Here is a 19934-nt window from a genome sequence, read left to right on the forward strand (position 1 = left end):
ATCAAAAAAAACCTGTTCATGCCAAGCACAGAAAAACACCTGAAATAAACAGTCTAAGTCTCCTACAGCTTTTCATTGTACTCTAGTATTTTAATTAAAAAATAAAGCTATTTCAAAAAGCATCACTTTGCAAGAGATTTAAATTGCACATTCCTTTGTTAGTGCAAGCTTATGTAAAGTCACCAGCAAAGAAAGAAAAGCTAAGCAAAAAATCCTTTTTAAGTCCCTGTTCACCACACGATTCAATGTGGGCTTCAGTACATCTCAAATATTACAACAGTAGTGCATGGTGGTTTCAGATGGAGTAGTTTTCTCAATAGTAACTAAACAAGGCTGTGTTTTGTATTTGTGTGGGAAACAGTGTTGGTAACACAGGGACTTTTATTTTATTGGTAAGCACAGCTTAGACAGAGTTAAGGATTTTTCTGCCTCTCACAACACCTCACCAGTGAGTAGGCGTGGTGTGCACAAGAAGCTGGGAGGGGACACAGCCAGGACGGATGACCCCACCTAACTAAAGGAATATTCCATACCATAGGACATAATTCTCAACCCAAAAAGCTGGGGAAAAAAGAATGGAAGGGGAAACATTTAGAGCAATGGCATTTGTCTTCTGAAGTAATCATAGCGCATGATGGAGCCCTGCATTCCCGGAGGTGGCTATACACCTGCCTGCCCATGGGAGAAGATGGATAAATTCCCTGTTTTGCTTTGCTTGCAATTGCAGTTTTGGCTTTACCTATTAAACTGCTTTTATGTCAACCCATGGATTCTCACTTTTACCTTGTAATTCCCTCCCCAGTTCCACCAGGGAGGAATAAGCAAGCAGCCATGCGGGGCTTGCATGCTGGCTGAAGTTGAATTACAACACTGCAAAAAAATCACATTGAAGCACTGCAGCTTCAGACCAGAACACAGCCTAAAAAAAAGTGTATTCAAAAAAGCAAAAAGTACTGACTTTTGTCCTTTTAATTACTGTTTACTTTCTAGTCAAACACTAGGCTTCCTACAAGATGTAACAAAAACAACATTACTTTCTGTTTCTTTAGCTGTGTTTTAAGCTCTAAGTGTCCTAACAATTAGCAGAAAGATGGATAGTGCACAAACTCTCAGAGCAACCTGTAACAAGAAAGACTAGCAGAGAAGACTTCAAAACTATCACTAATTTTAACCAAGATTTTAAAAAATATGTATAAGTTCCATACAGACAGCAAGCAGCAAGAAACCAGTAATATGTAATTTCATAAATACGTTTGCTTAAAGTGCCAGAATTAAGAATTTTAGGAGCTGTTCTCCTCTGATCATGTTTAAAGGCTTGCCATAATCATCTTTTGCCGGCATTAAAACAAAACTAAGCTTCTTTAGGTTCCTACATGGCTGCTCTCACCCAGCACTGAACAATTAAGTTATGCTTGAAATTGAGATGTCCAGCAATACTGACTAGACAGGTAAGAGTTCCAAATACAATTACAGTTTGTTTCAAAGTAAAACAACTAGACAATAAAGTGGTGATGTTTCAACTAATGATGACCTACTGTAACCTCCCAACAAAACCAAGATCATATTACCAGTCTTAGTACCAACACATCAGAAATACTAGGTGTATAAACACCTCAGACTTGCATAAGTAAAAAATCCATTGGTAAGCAAATCCCCAGTTGCAGAATTCATCATTCCATAAACAGAGACTGATCACTTCACAGGATGTGAAATAAAGCAGTTCACTACATCACTCTCAGATTTTCCAGCAATCTAGTGCTAAAAGAATTGCTGAACATTTTGCTTTGAGGTACCTGCTACAAATAATCAGGCAGTAGATTTCCCACATAATCAAGCTTTTCCACCTTCCATCTTGAATAGCCTCTGCCTGAACATCATATTGAACCATATACAGATAAAGAAGCTGCTTGCATTCATCCAAAGAGGCAGTAATGATTTCTTTCAGGTGTAACAATACTTTATCATGTTTACAAGGAAACAAAAGTAAGTGACAGCACTAAAAGAATACATTAAATATACCTCATCCTGACATGTTAAGTCAACTCTGATAATTGAAATAATGCTAAGGATGATTCTGCATAAGGCCCAAAAGGCTTTATTACTATGTAACAAATAATGGTTCTAGACTCTCGTCTTGGCAGACAGTATTGTGTGGAAGGGACATGATCACTACACACTGTTGAGGGGCTGGACAACTCACAAGACAGTAACAGTCCTGACTGTTGAGACTGTTACAGGACGACTGAGGTTTACTTAGGAGCAGACACTGAAGTCCAGCACCTAACAAGATGTCCTCAATACCTCGTTGCTGAATTAGGCAAATGCCTTCCTATTAGTATCAGAGAAATAGCCAGGGAGAACAATGGAAGCTCAGCTAAGCTACAATATGAAGATGGTGGAAACAATCAGTTAGCTATGCCTGGGTCATATGGGCGTCAATGGTATGCAGTGGGACAAGGAGAAACCCCAGTGAACAGGTTATGCAAACTGGTCACTATATCACTGATAAAGGAAAAGAGTAGAAATGGGAGAGATTGACATTTTAGTAAGATTTTAATTATTCTCCACTTAAATTTGAAACACATAAGGTACATGGGAATGTTTTCAAAGATATTACTATCCTAGAAAAAGCAAACTTTAGTCAGTAAGATTAAAGATTAGTCCCTACCAGTTAAGTTTAGACTTAAAGCAAAGACAAGGGGAATATAGGTTACTCTTTGACCTTGTGTTTATAATTATTCTTTTGTCATCTTTTTGATTAACCTACTTTAACCTATTTTTCAATAAAAAGCTGAAGGTATAATGAAAACATTGTGTTTCAAGGCCTTTTACAGAAATACACAAAAACTATACACACCCTGTTATGGAATCTTGAAGGCCTGTATGTTCTTGGAGAAAGATTGTACACAGCATAATGGCCAGGATGTTTAGAGTCCAGACACAACCGCACATCTTCTATGTTATTTTTGATGGCAGATTCTACACCTTCAGCTGGAAAGGACATCACTGAAGACAGAACAAACAGCAACTGAAATTCTTCATATATTAAGACCAAGGAGAAATTATGTTTAAGAAACATATAGATATCATACCAGCAATTCTGGAAGTGATGTATGATATATCCAATTCTCCTTTTGCATAACTGAAAGAGAATATATTGGTGTTAATACTTGGAGATATAACCATTCAAGTCTTAAGTTTAAAAGCCAGGTCTCTCAGGTGGCACCCACCACCATGAATAACGTTTTATTTCTTCCATCTGAGACTTGTTACATTCACATTTCAAGAGTTTAAGAGCAGAGCTTTCAGAACAGATATTGTGTTTAAGCACTTACTCATTTAAATCAGCTGCACTAAAATCATCTATGGAATTTCATGCAGATGCCTTTAATCTTTAACCCACTCCTCTAGCCCCTGCTCTTACTAATAAAAATGCACTGTATGGTGTGAGTTTGAAAGCCTAATGAGGATATATTAATATTTTTAATAAAGATGCTTAAAAGAAAGACTACTGGTTGAACATCAAAATTTAAATTACGTAACTCTGGCATTACTATCTGGCACAGATGGGCATGCTGCCCAGTATCCCAGTTCCATACGGACAGCATCAAGAACACTTCCCAGTCTAGTCACTCAGGAAGGACTGTGATAGTCACACTCAAAACACCACCAGACTTGTCACTGCCAGGACTGAAGCCCCTTGGCAGCTGGAGAGCCAATGGGTGCCACACTTGACTCCCTACACACCCCACACTCACACAGTCAGACCACGTTTCCTTCCTTACCAGGGGGACCCAAGGTTTCCCATAGCAAAGTCCAGATCAATGGTTGCTTTAAGTAATTTACTCCTCCAGAATAACAGCTGGAGCTGCTGCCTCCCAGGAAGGACTTCCAAGAAAGGAGATTATGAGCCTTTATACTCTCAGTCTATGGGTGCCAAAATCTGGGGTCTTCCTCAGTCCTCAGCTCCTGCTGTGTTTCAGTGTCCAGTCACCTGGCTGGGTCATAGATCCCTGTGCCCTTTGCTGTGCCAGGGGTTGGCAATTCCTGACCTCCTGCCTCAGGCTCCCAGCCAGAGCTCAACCTACAGCTGCCACTGCAGCTGCTCCCTGAGCTACCTGCACTCAACATAGAGGGTACCTAAATCTCTTTCCTCATTTAAATAATTATTCAGAAAATTCACTTCCCATAGAACTCCCATAGAGAGCAAGGCATTGATCATTAATCGTCTCTCTCTCATACAATTGTGCACAGTTTAAAAGAGCAGCCTTTTCAAAAAAAACTCTCCGTGATACTTAGGTCTATTCCTTGCACCTTTACCTAATCATCCACATTATGTCAACAATGAACTAATCTAAGACCACTATTATTTTTTTGTTTCTATGGTATCTGCTATGTAGCAGAATGAAAAAGCAAGAGAAGAAAACTGAAGTGACCCAGTGCAGTCCAACAACCTTCAGTACTAACTACACAGGTCTGCACTCCCGGACTGGCACAGTAAGAACAAATCTCACCAGCAGAATTTGATTTAGACATCCCTAACTTAAACATCTCAGTAGCCTATTAACTCCAGAATATCAAAACGTCATCAAAACTCTATGATGCCTATTTAATTAATTCAGAGGCACTAACAAAACTTTTATATCCCAACACAATTTTAAGGCACTGCTTAGAAGAACAGACCTAGAATACTGCACTCAAATTTTGAAACACCAAGGAAGATTAACTTTTGATTCTTTGCTGCTTGCTAGCAATGATGGAGGTTAGAGGGAATGATTAAAAATTTACATTGTATATATAAATGTATATTTAATATATATGGATATAGAGAGAGGAGAATTTTCGATTACGGAAGAAAAATTTTCTGAATGCAAGGCCATTTAACAGTATTTATGCAGAGTGGCATAATCGGTGCCCTAGCAATGATAATGATTCACTGTCTCAAACTGAAACCACAGGGAAGTTTGAGTCTCACTAGACAGAGCATTGAAAAAAGCCAAAACCCTCAGCCTTGAGAAACCTTGCATAAGGAGGTAGACAAATAGGCACAATTTCAAAATCTTTTGCACCTTTGGAAGGACATACTTCATCATGTAAGCTTGGGTGGTAATACTGTTGCAGCCAAACTAATTAAGGCAGAAATTTACATTCAGAGCTAAAAACAATTGCTTACTGAAATTTGTGATGATTGTAGTTCTTCACATAGATGGAAGTGTCAAATGCTATCTGTTGATTACATTCAGCAGCTTCAAGCAAGAAAACAGGTAATCATTCTAATATCAATTTTTTTGGTATCAAGATGAAGGACCAACTAATATGACAGCTGTAGAACACAGAACCATTATTTCTTCAATGCTGTAACACGAAGGTTAAGCAGCAACTTGTAACACTGGCACAAAACTATGGAGAACAAAAAGGCAATGGGACTCACACCCATTCCCTTGGGAAGATTTTCAGATATTGACTTCTTACTACCAACACCACTCAACTCAGCTTTGGTTTTTACATTTGTCTAAATTAAAAGGAACATTAGGAGCATGGATCCCACCATACACACATGTAAGAGTGCAGTTCAGTATGTCAACTACAGAGCACAGCAAAGCCAACTTAAGCTTTATATTTCGCAGGAGTGTCCCAAGTATGTGACTATTACATTGAAAAAGCTTCAGAATTTTTGTGCAGTCTTAATTAAAACGAAGTCTCTTAACTTAAAATCAACACAACTCTCCAGAACATCTCACCACATCCCTGAATTCACTGCACTTTATTCTGAAGATTTCACAGCTATTTCAGTAGTAAGAACTGAACACAAGGTACTCTTGTTTTCAGCGAGTATTTTGTGTCAGAATGGTAACTGAGATGTTTTTAAATGGTAAGAAGGTGAAAAAAACATGTATCCTTCACATTGTTTAAGCATTCCTATGCACTTCAAGATAAAACCCTCTAACTGAAAATCACAAATTAGGTCTTTCCTTTCATATCCTTAACAGCAGAAATTTCATTTATAGTAGTTTTGCTGACAGATGATAAGAGAAAAGCATGCAAACATAGACATACATAGAGTGTTTTCAGCCTGTGATTCAACATGGGAAACTGTGTGCTTTTAGAGGTCTAATTAAGCTCAGCAAAAAAAAGTGATATGACACCATCATTTAGTCATTTTTCTGATGCTATCAGGCTTCCTCAAAACTGGGACTACTTCATTGTGGGACGAGACTAGACTATTCTAGTCTCTATATGGAGGCATAGGATTATTTCCTTACAATATCTAATGGGGGCCTACAAGAAAGCTGGAGAGGGACTGGAGAAAGCAAGGAGATGTAATGACAGGATATGAGGGAATGGCTTTAAACTGAAAGAGAGCAGATTGGTATTAGTCTGGTCTAGCTGAAGGTGTCCCCCACCCCCTGCTCAGGGGTTAGAATCAGATGCTGCTTTCAACCCAAACTACTACTTGATTCTATGAAATTAAGCAAATAAGACATGAATTCTGATTTTGCAGAATAAATTTCAAAGCAAAAATAAGAACTTCTAACTACACATTAAAAACTTCTCACTGTGTTGAGCACTTGGTTGTTGATAATGGTTGGCATTATCATTCTTGCCAGAAACTAGATGCACCTGAAAACTATAAGTAATATTAAACAAGACCATTCCAGGAAAATAAAAACAATGAAACTAAAATCGGCAACTAATCTCACAAAAATTAGTTAACATCCAGAACAAAATTCTACAACAGTATGTTCTGTTTACTAACCACTGAAGATGATAAAGAACAAAGAACCACAGACTAACCAGCACAGCTACAATGTAAGCATACAAACCATTAAGTAAAATACTGCCCCAACAATAAGCAACCTTCCTCCAGACATCTCTACACTTACAAGATTAGAAAAATATCTATCCATCGCTTTTTTTCAGTTTACTTTTTAGAAGTCAGGAAGAAAAATCGCACTAAGATTCACATCAATCTGTTTCCACTTGGTTTTGCTTCATAAAACTGAATTAATCATGAAACTACCTAGTGCAATGCAACCATCCATGAAATAAAATATTAAACAAGAAACAAAATTACCTTAAAAGCAAGCCTTAAAGGCAGCTAGTTGTTCCTAAACTACTACACCACAACCTCTTCAGCAAAAGATTGTTCTGACAAAGCAATGGAAGACAGATCACAAGTTTTGCCTGCTGCATTCAATACCAGTCAAGATCTGATCCTTAAAACATTTAGCTGTGTTTTTTGGCAGGGCATTTGTAACTTGGATGGAGGCCTCGATAAGCATAAATACTGGTCAAAGGCACAGAAGCTCCACAAGCAACAAACCAATGAGCTTAACAGAAACGCTGTGGCTGCACAGCTGCAGGCTGAGCTTTCAGGCACACATGGGCAGATCTGCTGGATCCAAGCTCCTGCCTGTGCAGATGGTGCCACCTCACAAAGTAATGCGTATCTTCTCTATCTCCACGCTTGCACTCACTTTTAAGTCAGTTTTTAACAAGAGGGCTGAACCACTGTTGCTCTTTGTCCTCTCTCATTTAACTACAAGCTGATGCATCTGCCTGACCTGAACCTGCAACAGAGGTTATGACACTTGCAACTGAGGTGGCCTGGGGGACAATGAAGATGGTCCTCATTTACTCTCCTGTCCCTAGCAGCCTGTAATGTGTGCTTCACTTTTCAGATTCTATCATTTATTAGGACTAACAAGAGACCAAAATCAGAATAAAGGTAGCTACAGAAAAGAAAAAATTAACTTTTTTGTCACAATAACAAAATACTTAAATCTTACAGTGTAGTTTGGATTCAGTGAAAGAGAAGTCTGTCTGCAGACAAAGGAGTAACTCTGTAATTCAGAAAAGCAATGATAAGTAGGAAGGAGAGAGCCTACCTAATGAAATCATAGACTCCAACATGAAAAGTGCTTAAGTGGGGTGAAGAAAATGCATGACAAAGAGGAGACATTTTAATTTTTCCAGAATATCTGCTTCTTATGTTGGTTGAAGGGTTTTGGAAAGGCAGTCAAAGATGCAACAGCAGAAGAGGTATTCTCACATCACCAATTGTATCAGCTATATCCACAACACAAATTTGTGAAGGCAGAGAATGAATATGACAGAAACAGACATGCCCTATAGTAGATACAAACAAAGAATTAACAATTCAGCTTGATTAAAACACAGTTTAAGAATGCACAAGCCCAGTGGTAGAACTCTCAGCAGAACAGTGAATGTTAAATACTAAAGGACCTAAGCCTACCTTAGGCCCTACAGAACAGTAAGTACTGGTCATGTTAATTCATGTTTTGCCATTTCACTGAACTGTTAAATACAGGAAGGATTCAAAATAAAAGGCAATACAAAGAATAAAAAGTACACAGCTCAGGGCTACTAAATAATACTGGGAAATTGCAAGGGGAAAGACTTTGTCTTTCAGTCACAGGAAAGTAAGTATTAAGTATCTGATTCTCACTAGTAGAATGACATGCTTGGAGCATTCCCTCTTTTTTTCCCCACTCCTCAACCCAATGACTAAATCCACTTAGATTACACAAGAAAAGAAGAACACAGTTGTATGGAGACAGAAGGTGCTCCACAAAACCAAGATTTGCTTATGATAGTGTAGAACTCAAAAAAAATTTTGATAGTTTCACATATTGTGTAAAAGGTGATAGTCAAGAGTCACCTAAACAAAAACCCTTATTCAACCAACCAAGTCCAAACATCTGAGAGGGACTGATCTCCTCATGATGAACCTTGGGACACAGCATATACTGTCTGACAATTCTTTGTCAATCCACCACACTCTGCGCAAATGTGCACTCCTCAGTAGCTTGACAAGGTCTCTGGGCTAATTGATCTTATTTGGATATGACAATATATCCACTCATTAAAAGCTACAAACCAGTATGAGGTCAAATAATTACATTTTCAAGATACTCAAGTCTAATAAACATCTGTATTTGACTTACTGTAATTCAAAGAAACATGGTAAAAGTAGTGAGTTTTCCTGTGACTAGTATTTAATGAGTTCCACAAGCCATGCATTAAGCTGTTGTGTTCAGCCACAGAACACTAACTAGCAAGTGAAAAGAGGCATACTAAGTCTCAACAATAAGACAGATGCAAGACTTATTTTTGGCAGCCACCATAATCTAAGTGAACAGCTGTAGAGAAGAGCATGAGAACTGAATAGAATCTTTTCAGACAGCAAGCACTCACTGTCCAGAACTTCAGAAACTGCTAGATGAGTTTTGCAAATGTGGTTAGTTACAGCTACTGTTTTATTCCTTACCCACTACACTTACTATGGAAGCAAAGGAAATCACACTAAGCTACACACTTATACGGTAAGAGAAATAAAAATAAGGCATAGGCACAGCACAAGCTACTTCATATTAAAAAGACAATTTTAGGCAGTCCTAATCCACTGCTAGAAAAGGGGAAAATTACATAAGATGAAATTCAAAAAAGTAATTAAACTTCCAGTAGCCTTTAAGGAAGAAACCACTTGCAAGAGCCAGAAGAGAAAACTGCTTCAAACATAACTAAGTGATGGAAGTGCACCCAGAAAGTCATGTGGAGTCAAGAGAAGAAGAAAGTGAAGTGTAGGAGTACTTCAGATACATGTAGTGTACAATAAAAACATAGTAAGATCTAAAACACAACCATGGGAAAGTAAGGCTTGTAACTTTGCCAAAACTGGTTTTCATCATGCCACAGTTTGTTCCCCTTGTACGTCTCCCTGTCCTGTACCCATGTGGTTTACCCAGGAAGAAAAGTTTATTGCCACTGTCCCTATTATTTCTATAGAAAGCTTAAGGACAAACCAAAGCAGTGCAGCTTTTGCAACCTTTAAAAAATAGAGTACCTGGCCTTTCTAAACCATATTCAGAAGTTTAAACAGACTAAGTGTAAGAACAAACAGCTAAAAACACACTTGAAGCGGATACAGAGGTGCAGTATCTACAGATCTAACTTGCCTGATTATTATAAATATCATAGAGCAGTACTATGCACAAGTAAAACACAAACTCTGAAAAAACCCTACATACGAAGAAATATATTTCACAAGCTCTAACACAACATCCCAATCAAAGGAACACAAAGCCTACAGTGAGAAATAGAGTTCAGTATTCTTCTGGAGGCGCCAGTTCAGACAAAGTGTTCAGTAGAGACTCACCTATCTTACTAGAACGAAGAAAACCCTTTAACACTGCCTAGAATTTTATTAACAGCTAAAAATACATAAAATGTACACATTGATTAATACTGATCATAAGGAAGCATTAGAAATATTTGAAACAGGACTGACAACCTGACCAGAAAAAAAAAAAAAAAAAATCACACAATACGAATCTGAAAACATACACCTCTAAACATAAGAGTATTCATACAAGCAATACAGGGTATGTCTGTTTCTGTCAGGGAGACAGACAGTGAAACTTCTCTCACACTGTCTTGAAGGCATAGGAGTCCACCTGGAAACTATACCAAAGAGTTTATTTCCCTGCAGGTTTTTTCCCCTCCTTGCATCTATTCCCTTGATTTATACCTTTCACCCCTCCATCTTTTTAATTCCTCTCTTACTCATGAAGGCCCTATCTAATAATTCAATTCTCCATGCTGTTTCAGCTCCCATCTGCTCATTTCTCAAAAGTTTTCAGTATTTAAAATGTAGTAGGACAAGCAGTACTTATGGACAGGCTCTTACTGCAACATTCTCAATTCTGGTATATGACTGTTGAAGCAGCTTTTGTATGAACATCATATATAAAATCTCAGGGGGTAGCTATCAGCTATTACAGCTCAAACTTGGACAATTATGCTGAATTTACCATTTCTGGAGCAAATTCCTGTGCCTTCATTTAGAACTCTTACCAGCACAATCTATTTATTATTATTATTATTTTACTCACTTGGCCACAGACTGGATAACTTTAGAAGATGTATCCTTAATATTAGTGAAAAATCGCTCAGTTCCACCCCTCAGAATATCAAAGAACCCTCCATAAGTCTGGTCACATTCCGCAACGGTCAGGCCTAGAGTAGTTGAATAAAAATAATTGTACTTTATTATGGAGCCCATTCCAGGATATGACTTCAAGTATGTTGGCTATAAAGCTGGATGGAAGTGAATGCAAACACAGGCTACACATTGCTGTAAGGCTCAAGTTCCAAAGTTCTCCTTAACTATGACCTATGCAAAAAAAATAGTACTTCCTGCAGTCAGGAAGTACTAGTAATATACTTAACACATTGTTTAATTTGCTGTCTGCATTTATGAGAAAACAAGGTTAAAAATTCTGGAAGTAAGGCATATGTTCCATAATGTCAGAACAGCAAAACATTGCCTTTCTTTAGTACCAGTTTCTAAAGTGCAGTTTATCATCAGCAGACCTACTTAATCATGTCCAGGACACATTTTAATGCAGGGTTTCAGAAGCAGCTGGCAGAGTTAAGCTTAAGTTTTAAGCACAAGATCCCAGATAGCACAACATAGCACAATATCTCTATTAATATGATTGTATAAAACAAACAGTAGGCATTCTTGCACAAAACAGATGACCAGACAGACTTTTAACTATAACTGCATTCGGATGCAAATCTAATTCTTCCACAGAAATTGATACACATATATTATTAGTGCAATAAATGTTACCCGATTTTAACATTTCCCCTGGAAAATTAATATCCCTTGTCTCACTGACAGTTCATCATTGTGGTGGATCTTTAGAGAGACCCAGACGACTGCCGATGACAAAAGGAAAGAGCCTGCTCTTTGTCCGGGGTGGAGGGGGGGGGTTGGGGGGGAGGGGAGAAATTATAGCTTTATTTCGCCCAGAGTTATTTTAGCTCCTTTCCCGTCCCCGCCGGTGCCAGAGAGAGTGAAGCCTGGCCCATCCCAGGGCTTTTTCCCAGGGGGCAGGGGCTAGAGGCAGGGACAAGCCACTACTCAATCAGGGATAAGGTGGGACTGGAACAGAGCTGGGTTACATTCCAGTGTGGCGGATGGGCACTGCTGAGCAGGGACAAACCACGTGATACAGTTTCCAGGGGAACAGGGAAGTAAACATATACACTCTCATATAAAAATGAAACATAGTATAAACCAAATTAACACATTGTAACACATCATAATTAATAGCAAGTAAGAAATATCAAGCTGGAAGGAAAACTGAATACAATATGAAAGACTCCCTTAATTTCTTCTACATTAATTGAAGTGCTTGATATTTAGATATAATAGTTAACATGGATGCTGCAGAAAAAATAGTAAAAAACTAGATGCAAATAAGCCTACCATGCTTATTTTTTTAATTACATTAAGTATTTTCAACTGAATATACTCTGGAATATCCATTTCTACAGACTAAGTGTGTCAGCTTTCCTTTGTGTCATTTTGGAGACACGTTTTGGTTGATTCCATTTAGTTCTGCTAATCCAGCTACTGTTTTTCTTAGATGGAATCCCAAATCCTCCTCCTAACCACTGACGTCCTGTGGTGCAACCCTCTCCTTAAGTCCAGTGTGGACAATGCTCCCATAATTAGCTGGGCTCAAGGCAGTACCAGCTACAGCTGTTCCTGAAAAGTGCTGACTGGATAGCCACTAGACCAAATTTCAACTGCTGCGTTTTCCCTTCAAGGCTGTCAGACATAGATCTTTTGGAAGTGAAAAAGTAAATAGCTTTAGACTACTATGACTGCCAGATGCACTCCAAAATATCATGGGGGTGTCAAAAGTCTTTTTGGGCAGGAGAGATAAGGAGAGGTGGACCCAGATGCTTGTATAAGTATTTCTTCCTCATACAGTCTTTTTGCATGCTAAAATAAACACATATGAGGTCAGCAGCTTCCAAGCATTACTGAACTACTGGTCAATAGCCAGAATCCCTACAATTGCCTCTGCATTTCTTTATTAAGCTCTCTCATCTACCAGCCTGTATTAACACAAAGTGATACCAATGCACCACAAATAGCTGCTATCTTTTTATGCTGTAACACATCTGATGTTATGTAGTTCCTCTTGAAAAGCAAAGGCAACTTACTTTTTTTTACCTCAGAGATTCAGTATTAAACACAAACTCAGAACACATTCTGATTTCAGTACCTTCTGCCACAAAATGTTTCAAATAAAATACAGAACCCGAGGAACCTTAACAGTTTAAATTCAAAGTCCTATTACCTGCTGCTCTTTAGACAATGCACTTTCAAATATTGTTGCCTCACTAAATTAAAAAAAAAAAAAAATCAGGATTTAAAATAAGCTATTTTCACCAGTTTGTCATAACCTGATGACTCTTCCCCTACAGCTCTTATTTGCTAGACCATTATTGCTTCTCATATCCACACTTTCATCAAGTTTTAGTTCAATTATGTCAACACTCCTGCCTCTACTAGTCTATAGTGCACTTTAAATTGTTTTGCATGGAAAACATAAATTTTATCTTTTTATCCTCGCACAGCAACGAACTTGAGAAATTCATATTTGCATGTATCAACATAAAATCAAACCTTGCAAAAAAAGTAATACAATGCTAGAAGCAATGATATAAATGCTAAATAGCTAGTACAAGTGCAAAGTATCTAAAACCCCCAAATTATTTTTTTCCTCCACAGAAGATATGCAATTGTCTTTACACTAAAATGACATTTCTTTTTGAACATACCTGCATTGTACAAATTGTTGAGCTGCCCTGCAGGCTTAGAGCTCTGTGAAACAGAGGTCACAGATGTCCGAGGCTGAGCATTGTTTCCATAGCCTCCATTTTGTTCCAGGAGCTGAAGAGAATAATACTCCAGATGAGAATCTTCTTGCTAATTTAGCCATCTTGCTGTGTTTGGCAAATTACTGCTACTTGGTGAGAACAAGCAAACTAAACCTCAGAACAAAGCCAGAAAGTTAACATACACTAATTGACTCACCTGCAGTATAGTGCAAATTAAACACTGAACAGGAGATACCGAAGTGGGTTTTAAGTTAGCGAGGGCAGAGCCTCCATTTATGAAACTTTCCTGTGCAAGTTAATTATGGCAAAACGCAGCATGTAAAACAGAATGCTAGCATACTAAAGAATAAACTAAGAGGATGAAAAGATTTTCAAAAATCAGTAAGAAATACTCAATTTCTTTTAAGGTCTCTGTGCTTTAAAGGGCATATTTTCAAAGATCCTATGAGTGATACCAATCAATTCAATGGAACTTCAAAATAAATTAGTGCAAAATTTTCTAAATACTAAGAACAGGGGACCTGCTCTGAAATCTTTTGCTAAACACATATACAATGCAGAAGACAGAAAGGAGGCCCAATTAGTAATACTCCTTATGAGACATTTTTACCTCTGTGATAGGGGATTTAGGATTGACATTCCTAGCTGCTGCAATCTCCTGCAGTTGATTCACAAGTTCAGTGATTGACAACCTCTCCTCTGGGTTCACTTTCAAAGTGGAGCCTAAAAAAAGATTCAGACAACAAAACAAACCCTTCAGAGATTTTCTCCCAACTGATAATAATTTCTTCAATACATTACAGTACAATAAGCAAACACATGAACAGAGTGGAGAAACTGCTAAATCAACATCTAAATTCTCATATATAATTCTCATAATAGTATCCATGAGAAAAAAACAACACTACATAGAGTCAATAATATTTCAAAGAATACACCTTGAAATCAGTTAATAAAGAACATCAGAGGTAACTTTGTGTCTAATACTGTTGGAGTTAGATACATTTCTGGAACAGTAATTAACACATCCAGTAACCTATCTGACGCCTAAAGTCAAGAGAGACTTTTAGACAAGTTCAAAGAAACCAAATCAAATCACTAGTTTTTTCAATGGACTAATTCAGATATTATGCAAGACGCTTAACAGAAGTAAAAAAGCACTTTTCACATAAAATTTCTTAATTTTTTTATAATGGATTAAGATTATTAATAAAATAAGAAGCTGCTGCAGTTTACCTTTTCCCCCATCACATGTCAATAATATTTAACTATCAATAAAACAACTGTCAGTAATCTCTGAGAGTTGAGAGGGACAAAGACACTGAATAAAATAACACTGTAAACTTACGAATGAGATCATGAAACACAGAGTAGCGGGTGTCATTTTGTGGGATGACATATTTCCCATTGACTATGCGAAGTTTAGCTCCATCTTCAAACGGGTGCTGCCTAAAGCACAGCAAATACAGGATACAGCCCAGAGCCTACAGAGATAAACAGAAATAACGCATAGGAGAACTTTAGGGTGGAAAAAACCTTTACGATCCCCAGGTTCAAACATTAACTCAGCACTGCCAAGCCCACCCTAAACCATGTCCCTAAGCACCATATCTACACATCTTTTAAATACCTGAAGGGATGGTAACTCACTGCCCTGGACAGTCTCTTCCAATGCCCAATAACCCTTACAGTGAAGAAATCTTTTCTAACATCCAATCTAAACATCCCCTTGTGCAACTTGAGGCCATTTCCTCTTGTCCTATCACTTGTTACTTGGGGAAACTATTCCTGTCTCTTTTTTAAAATCACCTAGAAGTCATTATGAGAAATCCATTTTATGAATTTCAAAGCACAGAAATGAGTAGTCTTGCCATACTGAAGACGTCCAAGAACGGTATTATTCTTTCAAAAAAGTTCAGAAGTTTTATTTCATTTCTCCATCCTGTGCTGCAAGGAGACACATTTTACTTGTCAAGAGAGAATTTGGCCTAACTTAGATACATTGTTATGCCACACAAAAGCCAGGTGATTATGTAAGACTTAAGCAAATTGCTTAAATGACAATAAGGAGACATAATAATCTCTCTAAAACACATCTTCTGGTTAAGGTTTAAAGAAAATAAGACCAAAATGACAGTCCCTATGATCAGATGGCTATTCAACTCGGAACAAACATAATTTAAGACCATTTTCAGATACGTTCACTCAAGCCTAAAAAAATCACAAAACCTGGACTACCACATTCTCAGAACTTCAAAGTTCAATTTGAGATTTTTGTAACCTGAGAAGACAACTGACAAAGACAGAAGTCAGTTTTGAATTCTAATCTCTGAATAATCTAGATGTATGAGATTGGCTAGGATAACTGCATCTGTTACTCAAGTGTAAGTTGATATACATTTTTTCAAATAAATTAAGATATGAAATATGCTGGCAGAGTTATACTATTGTAACAGACACATGCTCCATTTCACCTATAAAAGTTTGATAATAAAGCACCTAAGGCCTCCACATAACTGTTGATGCAATGAGTTGGAGAATTCCTCCTCAAAGTTTCTTCTGAACCCCAGTGTGTACAGTTGCTTAAGCATATGGGCTTTTATAGACCTCACAAACAAAGTAATCCATTAAAGATGTTACCAAGGAAAACTGCCCACTACCTCCAGTCCTCTGGGCGCATCTTCTCCTACCACCCTTGGTAGGAGGTACCACCCAAGAACAGCTTCTAAGGTCTGAAAATTATTGGAAGTCTCTGAGGTGTAGGGATTTAGTTACTCCAAAACACTTAGTCAGTCTCTCAGTCCCAGACCAGAAAAAAGTACATATGTTAATTCTGTATATTCTTGCACTTTTTTGTCAGGCTGTCGAAAAAAATTCTCTGTAACATATATGTGGACGCATCACACAGTCCAGCAGGTTTAGTTGAGGTGTTAGGGCTGTGTTGTACTTGAACGTCTCTTCCAACCTAGTAATTCTGTGTTTCTATAATCCTGGCTCCGGCTGACAGTATTTCATGCATGTGAAGAGATCAAGTGGTCAGAAAATTGTGTTTTCCATGGTGTTTCTTCACACTCCACAAAAACATCACCAACAGCGGTAGAAACTGAACAAGAGTTTCCACAATAGCTTGAAATGAATTTAATAAACTGAATGAAGTTCTAAGACTCCATATAAAAACTCTTAAAGCACCAGCATTACATTTTCTCAATTTTTCTTTTGATACACTGCTGGTACAGGTAAGAACTGAACAGCTTGACACCTGCCTCTGCAAAAAACATCCCATAAACTTAGTCGCTAAGCACTACACTACTGGGGAGTACCTCAGTACTGCAACTTTATGCAGCTGGGAAAGGTATAGCTGAGGATTTAATATTTACCTTTAATTCTCGCTGCAGATTTTTAGTGAATGTGAACAGCTTATCCTTTCTACACAAAGCATGAATGATCTCTGCATTATTCTCATCCTTGATATCTGTTGGTATTTTAGCTATGTGCTATATCTCAATATAATCATTTTCAACTCAACAATAGGCTGTCCCAGGATTATATGCGTTGCAGAGCATGAAAAGCAAGAATTTGAATCTTAGGAATAAGTATTTTGGATTTATGATGGCAAGCTTCAAGTAGGCAACAGTTCAACCTAATGTTAAGAGTTCAGCATTGCCTTGCAAATGGAAGTCAAGCTTGATACATGAAAAAGGCTTGAACAGTACATCCCATTCTTTTAACATTCAGATACAGAGTACATACTATTTAAGTGTATTTTGATCTAAGACAGTATCCTACATTTATTTTGGTGCTTTAGTTATTTCATCAACAAACTAACATGAAGCCTGCAAAATCAGTTTCACTGCGACATGAACAGTTATGATGCAGCAAGAAAAAAAACTTCTTACCCAAATGTCCTGCTTTTCTCCAATTGGAAAATTTGAGTACAAGTCTATCATTTCTGGTGTTCTGTACATTGGTGTTGTATTCCTTGTGATCTGGAGAAGACAGAATTTATTGAAACAATCTTGAACAATGAGCTTTAATAGCATTCAACCAAGAAAACAGCTCTCCATGAAGAATGGATGGTACTCTCATTTTTAAAATTAATTTCATAAACATTTGTCAAGGACTGCAATACTGCATTCCATTCCTACTCTGTTGAGCAGACTTGCCCCTCATTTACATATTATTCAACTGAGAAAAACAGATTGGAAGGAAGATGGGAATCAGTGTGGCACAACCAATTTCTTGTCAAGAGTGCAATTAGAAGAAGCCCTTGTAACCACTTCTATTTTCACAGCAGATTGCAGAATGGACACTGACCATGCTGAAGCAGCGTTTATACATGTAGCTACTGAACACAAGCTATGATTGTAATTGCAGACAGCTTTTGAACTCTGGCAAAGAAAATACAAAATCAAAACTTTATAAATAACACTCTAACTAAAACAAGCTTCAGTTGTCCTAGATGTCTCATGAATTATTACCAGATTAACAGTAACAGTTAAATTAACTACTACATTAAAATTAAACCACATTAAAATAGTCTCACCTCTTCTTCCACCAGTGCTCTCTTCTGTGCAGACCAGTTGTAGTCAGGATAATAGGCTATAGTTGTAGCACTACCGAAGTCACAAAGTTTAACTGTCCCCTGATTACTAATAAGCAAGTTTTCCACCTTCAAAAAGATGTAGAATAATAGATTAAAAAACATGGCTTTTTTTCCCCCGTATACTAACACACATGCTTTTACACTTACTTGTGCATACATACAAAAAACTAATCACTTTAGCAAAAAATATTATTTACAGGAGAACAAAGATTTCAGACAAAACTGCAGTTTTATATGGTAGCAACACAGCCAAGTTTTAAAAGGAAGCACCAAGCACACCACAAACTGGAAACATTCAGGAGAGCAAGAAGTAAGTTTCCCAGGAGAAAAAAAAAGTAATTTCATTAAAGCCTAAGAAAAGGCCAGTTTTTCAGATGAGAACTTGTAGAAGAAGTGTCTTGGAATCCAAATGTTTTCAGGCATAAAACTGAACACTGTCAGCTTAACTGCAGTGGGATGAAGGTTAGGACTGCTACAGACAAAAAATGGGAAGATACTAGTAGAGAAGCAGGCTGCTAGGAGACACTCATAAAGAGGCAGCTGTGACCCTGTACAGAGACAGAAAACAGTTATTTGTGAACCATGTGCTGCCTGAATAGTTCATCATTCATATCTCTCACTTTTTCTACTTCATAAATTCCAATCGTCCTGTATTGTTAATTGAAATGCGGTAGAAACTTAAGGAAAGAGTAAAAGTATTGCGCAGATGTACTTGGAGTCATAATCACAAAAGAACTGAAAAATAAAATTTGTACCTCTGTATAAAGTTATGAAAAGGTGTCAAAGTTGATTGATTGCCTTAAAACTCTGACTTACAGTTTTCTACGCTGCTGACTTTAGTTTAGACTGCTAAAAAGGGTAGCACACTTAATTGATCCCTGTTTGGCTCCTGGCTGCAGTAAGTCCTCTGCCTCTTGCCACATAACAGCCATTTAATCTTGTTTTGCAGCCTCTGCAATATGAGACCAACACAAAACCAAACTCCTGTCTTTTCCCATGTTTTATCACTTGTCAGGAAGATACATTCCTTGAGAAGAAAAAACCATTCTGAATTATAGCATTGGCTTAATGTCTATGCAGCTGGCTATGAAAAATTGTGTATTTATTTGTACGCAGGGGTTTTTTTACTCTTGTTTTTTCAGAAGAGAGATGCACTTTTTACACAAAATCTAGGGGCTGGCATGTAGAAATTTCAGTGAAGAATGGTTAACACATCTCTGACACAACCTCAAGACCTACAAGCCTGTTCAACAGTACCAAGGGAAAAAAAATAAAAGGAGTGCTCTGTCACCAAAGCTAGGTATGTATTTATGAGCTATACTAACAGCTAACATCAAAGCTTTCATCAAGAGTGTTGAAAATAATTAACACATTTACTTCTAGAAGAGCGGGTTTATTTTCCTTTCCCCAAAGTAACTGAGTACATGCTTACTTAGAGGAGGAACAAATTGTCCTATTTTTATATTCAAATGAAACCACATCAGGCTCGATACAGACACATGTGAAATTTAGGCACTGTTCCAAGAGTAAGAATCTTCCATTATTTTTTCATGTTAATGAAAATTCAAATATATTCATAGTATAGCAGAATCTCACTGATGAT

The 19934-nt window shown here is 37.5% G+C and overlaps 1 protein-coding gene across 1 annotated transcript in view; it reads right to left on the reverse strand.

Annotated features, from left to right (window-relative positions):
• Positions 1-19934, reverse strand: part of GAK (cyclin G associated kinase) — a 65297-nt gene that overhangs the window by 34510 nt on the left and 10853 nt on the right. The window contains exons 6-13 of the mRNA XM_040089728.2: positions 18272-18397; positions 17625-17714; positions 15077-15212; positions 14339-14451; positions 13669-13780; positions 10917-11040; positions 3093-3142; positions 2858-3006 (exon numbers count right to left, since the gene is read on the reverse strand). Of these exons, the coding sequence (XP_039945662.1) occupies positions 2858-3006; positions 3093-3142; positions 10917-11040; positions 13669-13780; positions 14339-14451; positions 15077-15212; positions 17625-17714; positions 18272-18397 (900 nt within the window). The remainder of the gene's footprint in view (positions 1-2857; positions 3007-3092; positions 3143-10916; positions 11041-13668; positions 13781-14338; positions 14452-15076; positions 15213-17624; positions 17715-18271; positions 18398-19934) is intronic.

Source organism: Hirundo rustica, chromosome Z, assembly GCF_015227805.2.
Source record: "Hirundo rustica isolate bHirRus1 chromosome Z, bHirRus1.pri.v3, whole genome shotgun sequence".
In the NCBI taxonomy this organism is placed as follows: domain Eukaryota; kingdom Metazoa; phylum Chordata; class Aves; order Passeriformes; family Hirundinidae; genus Hirundo; species Hirundo rustica.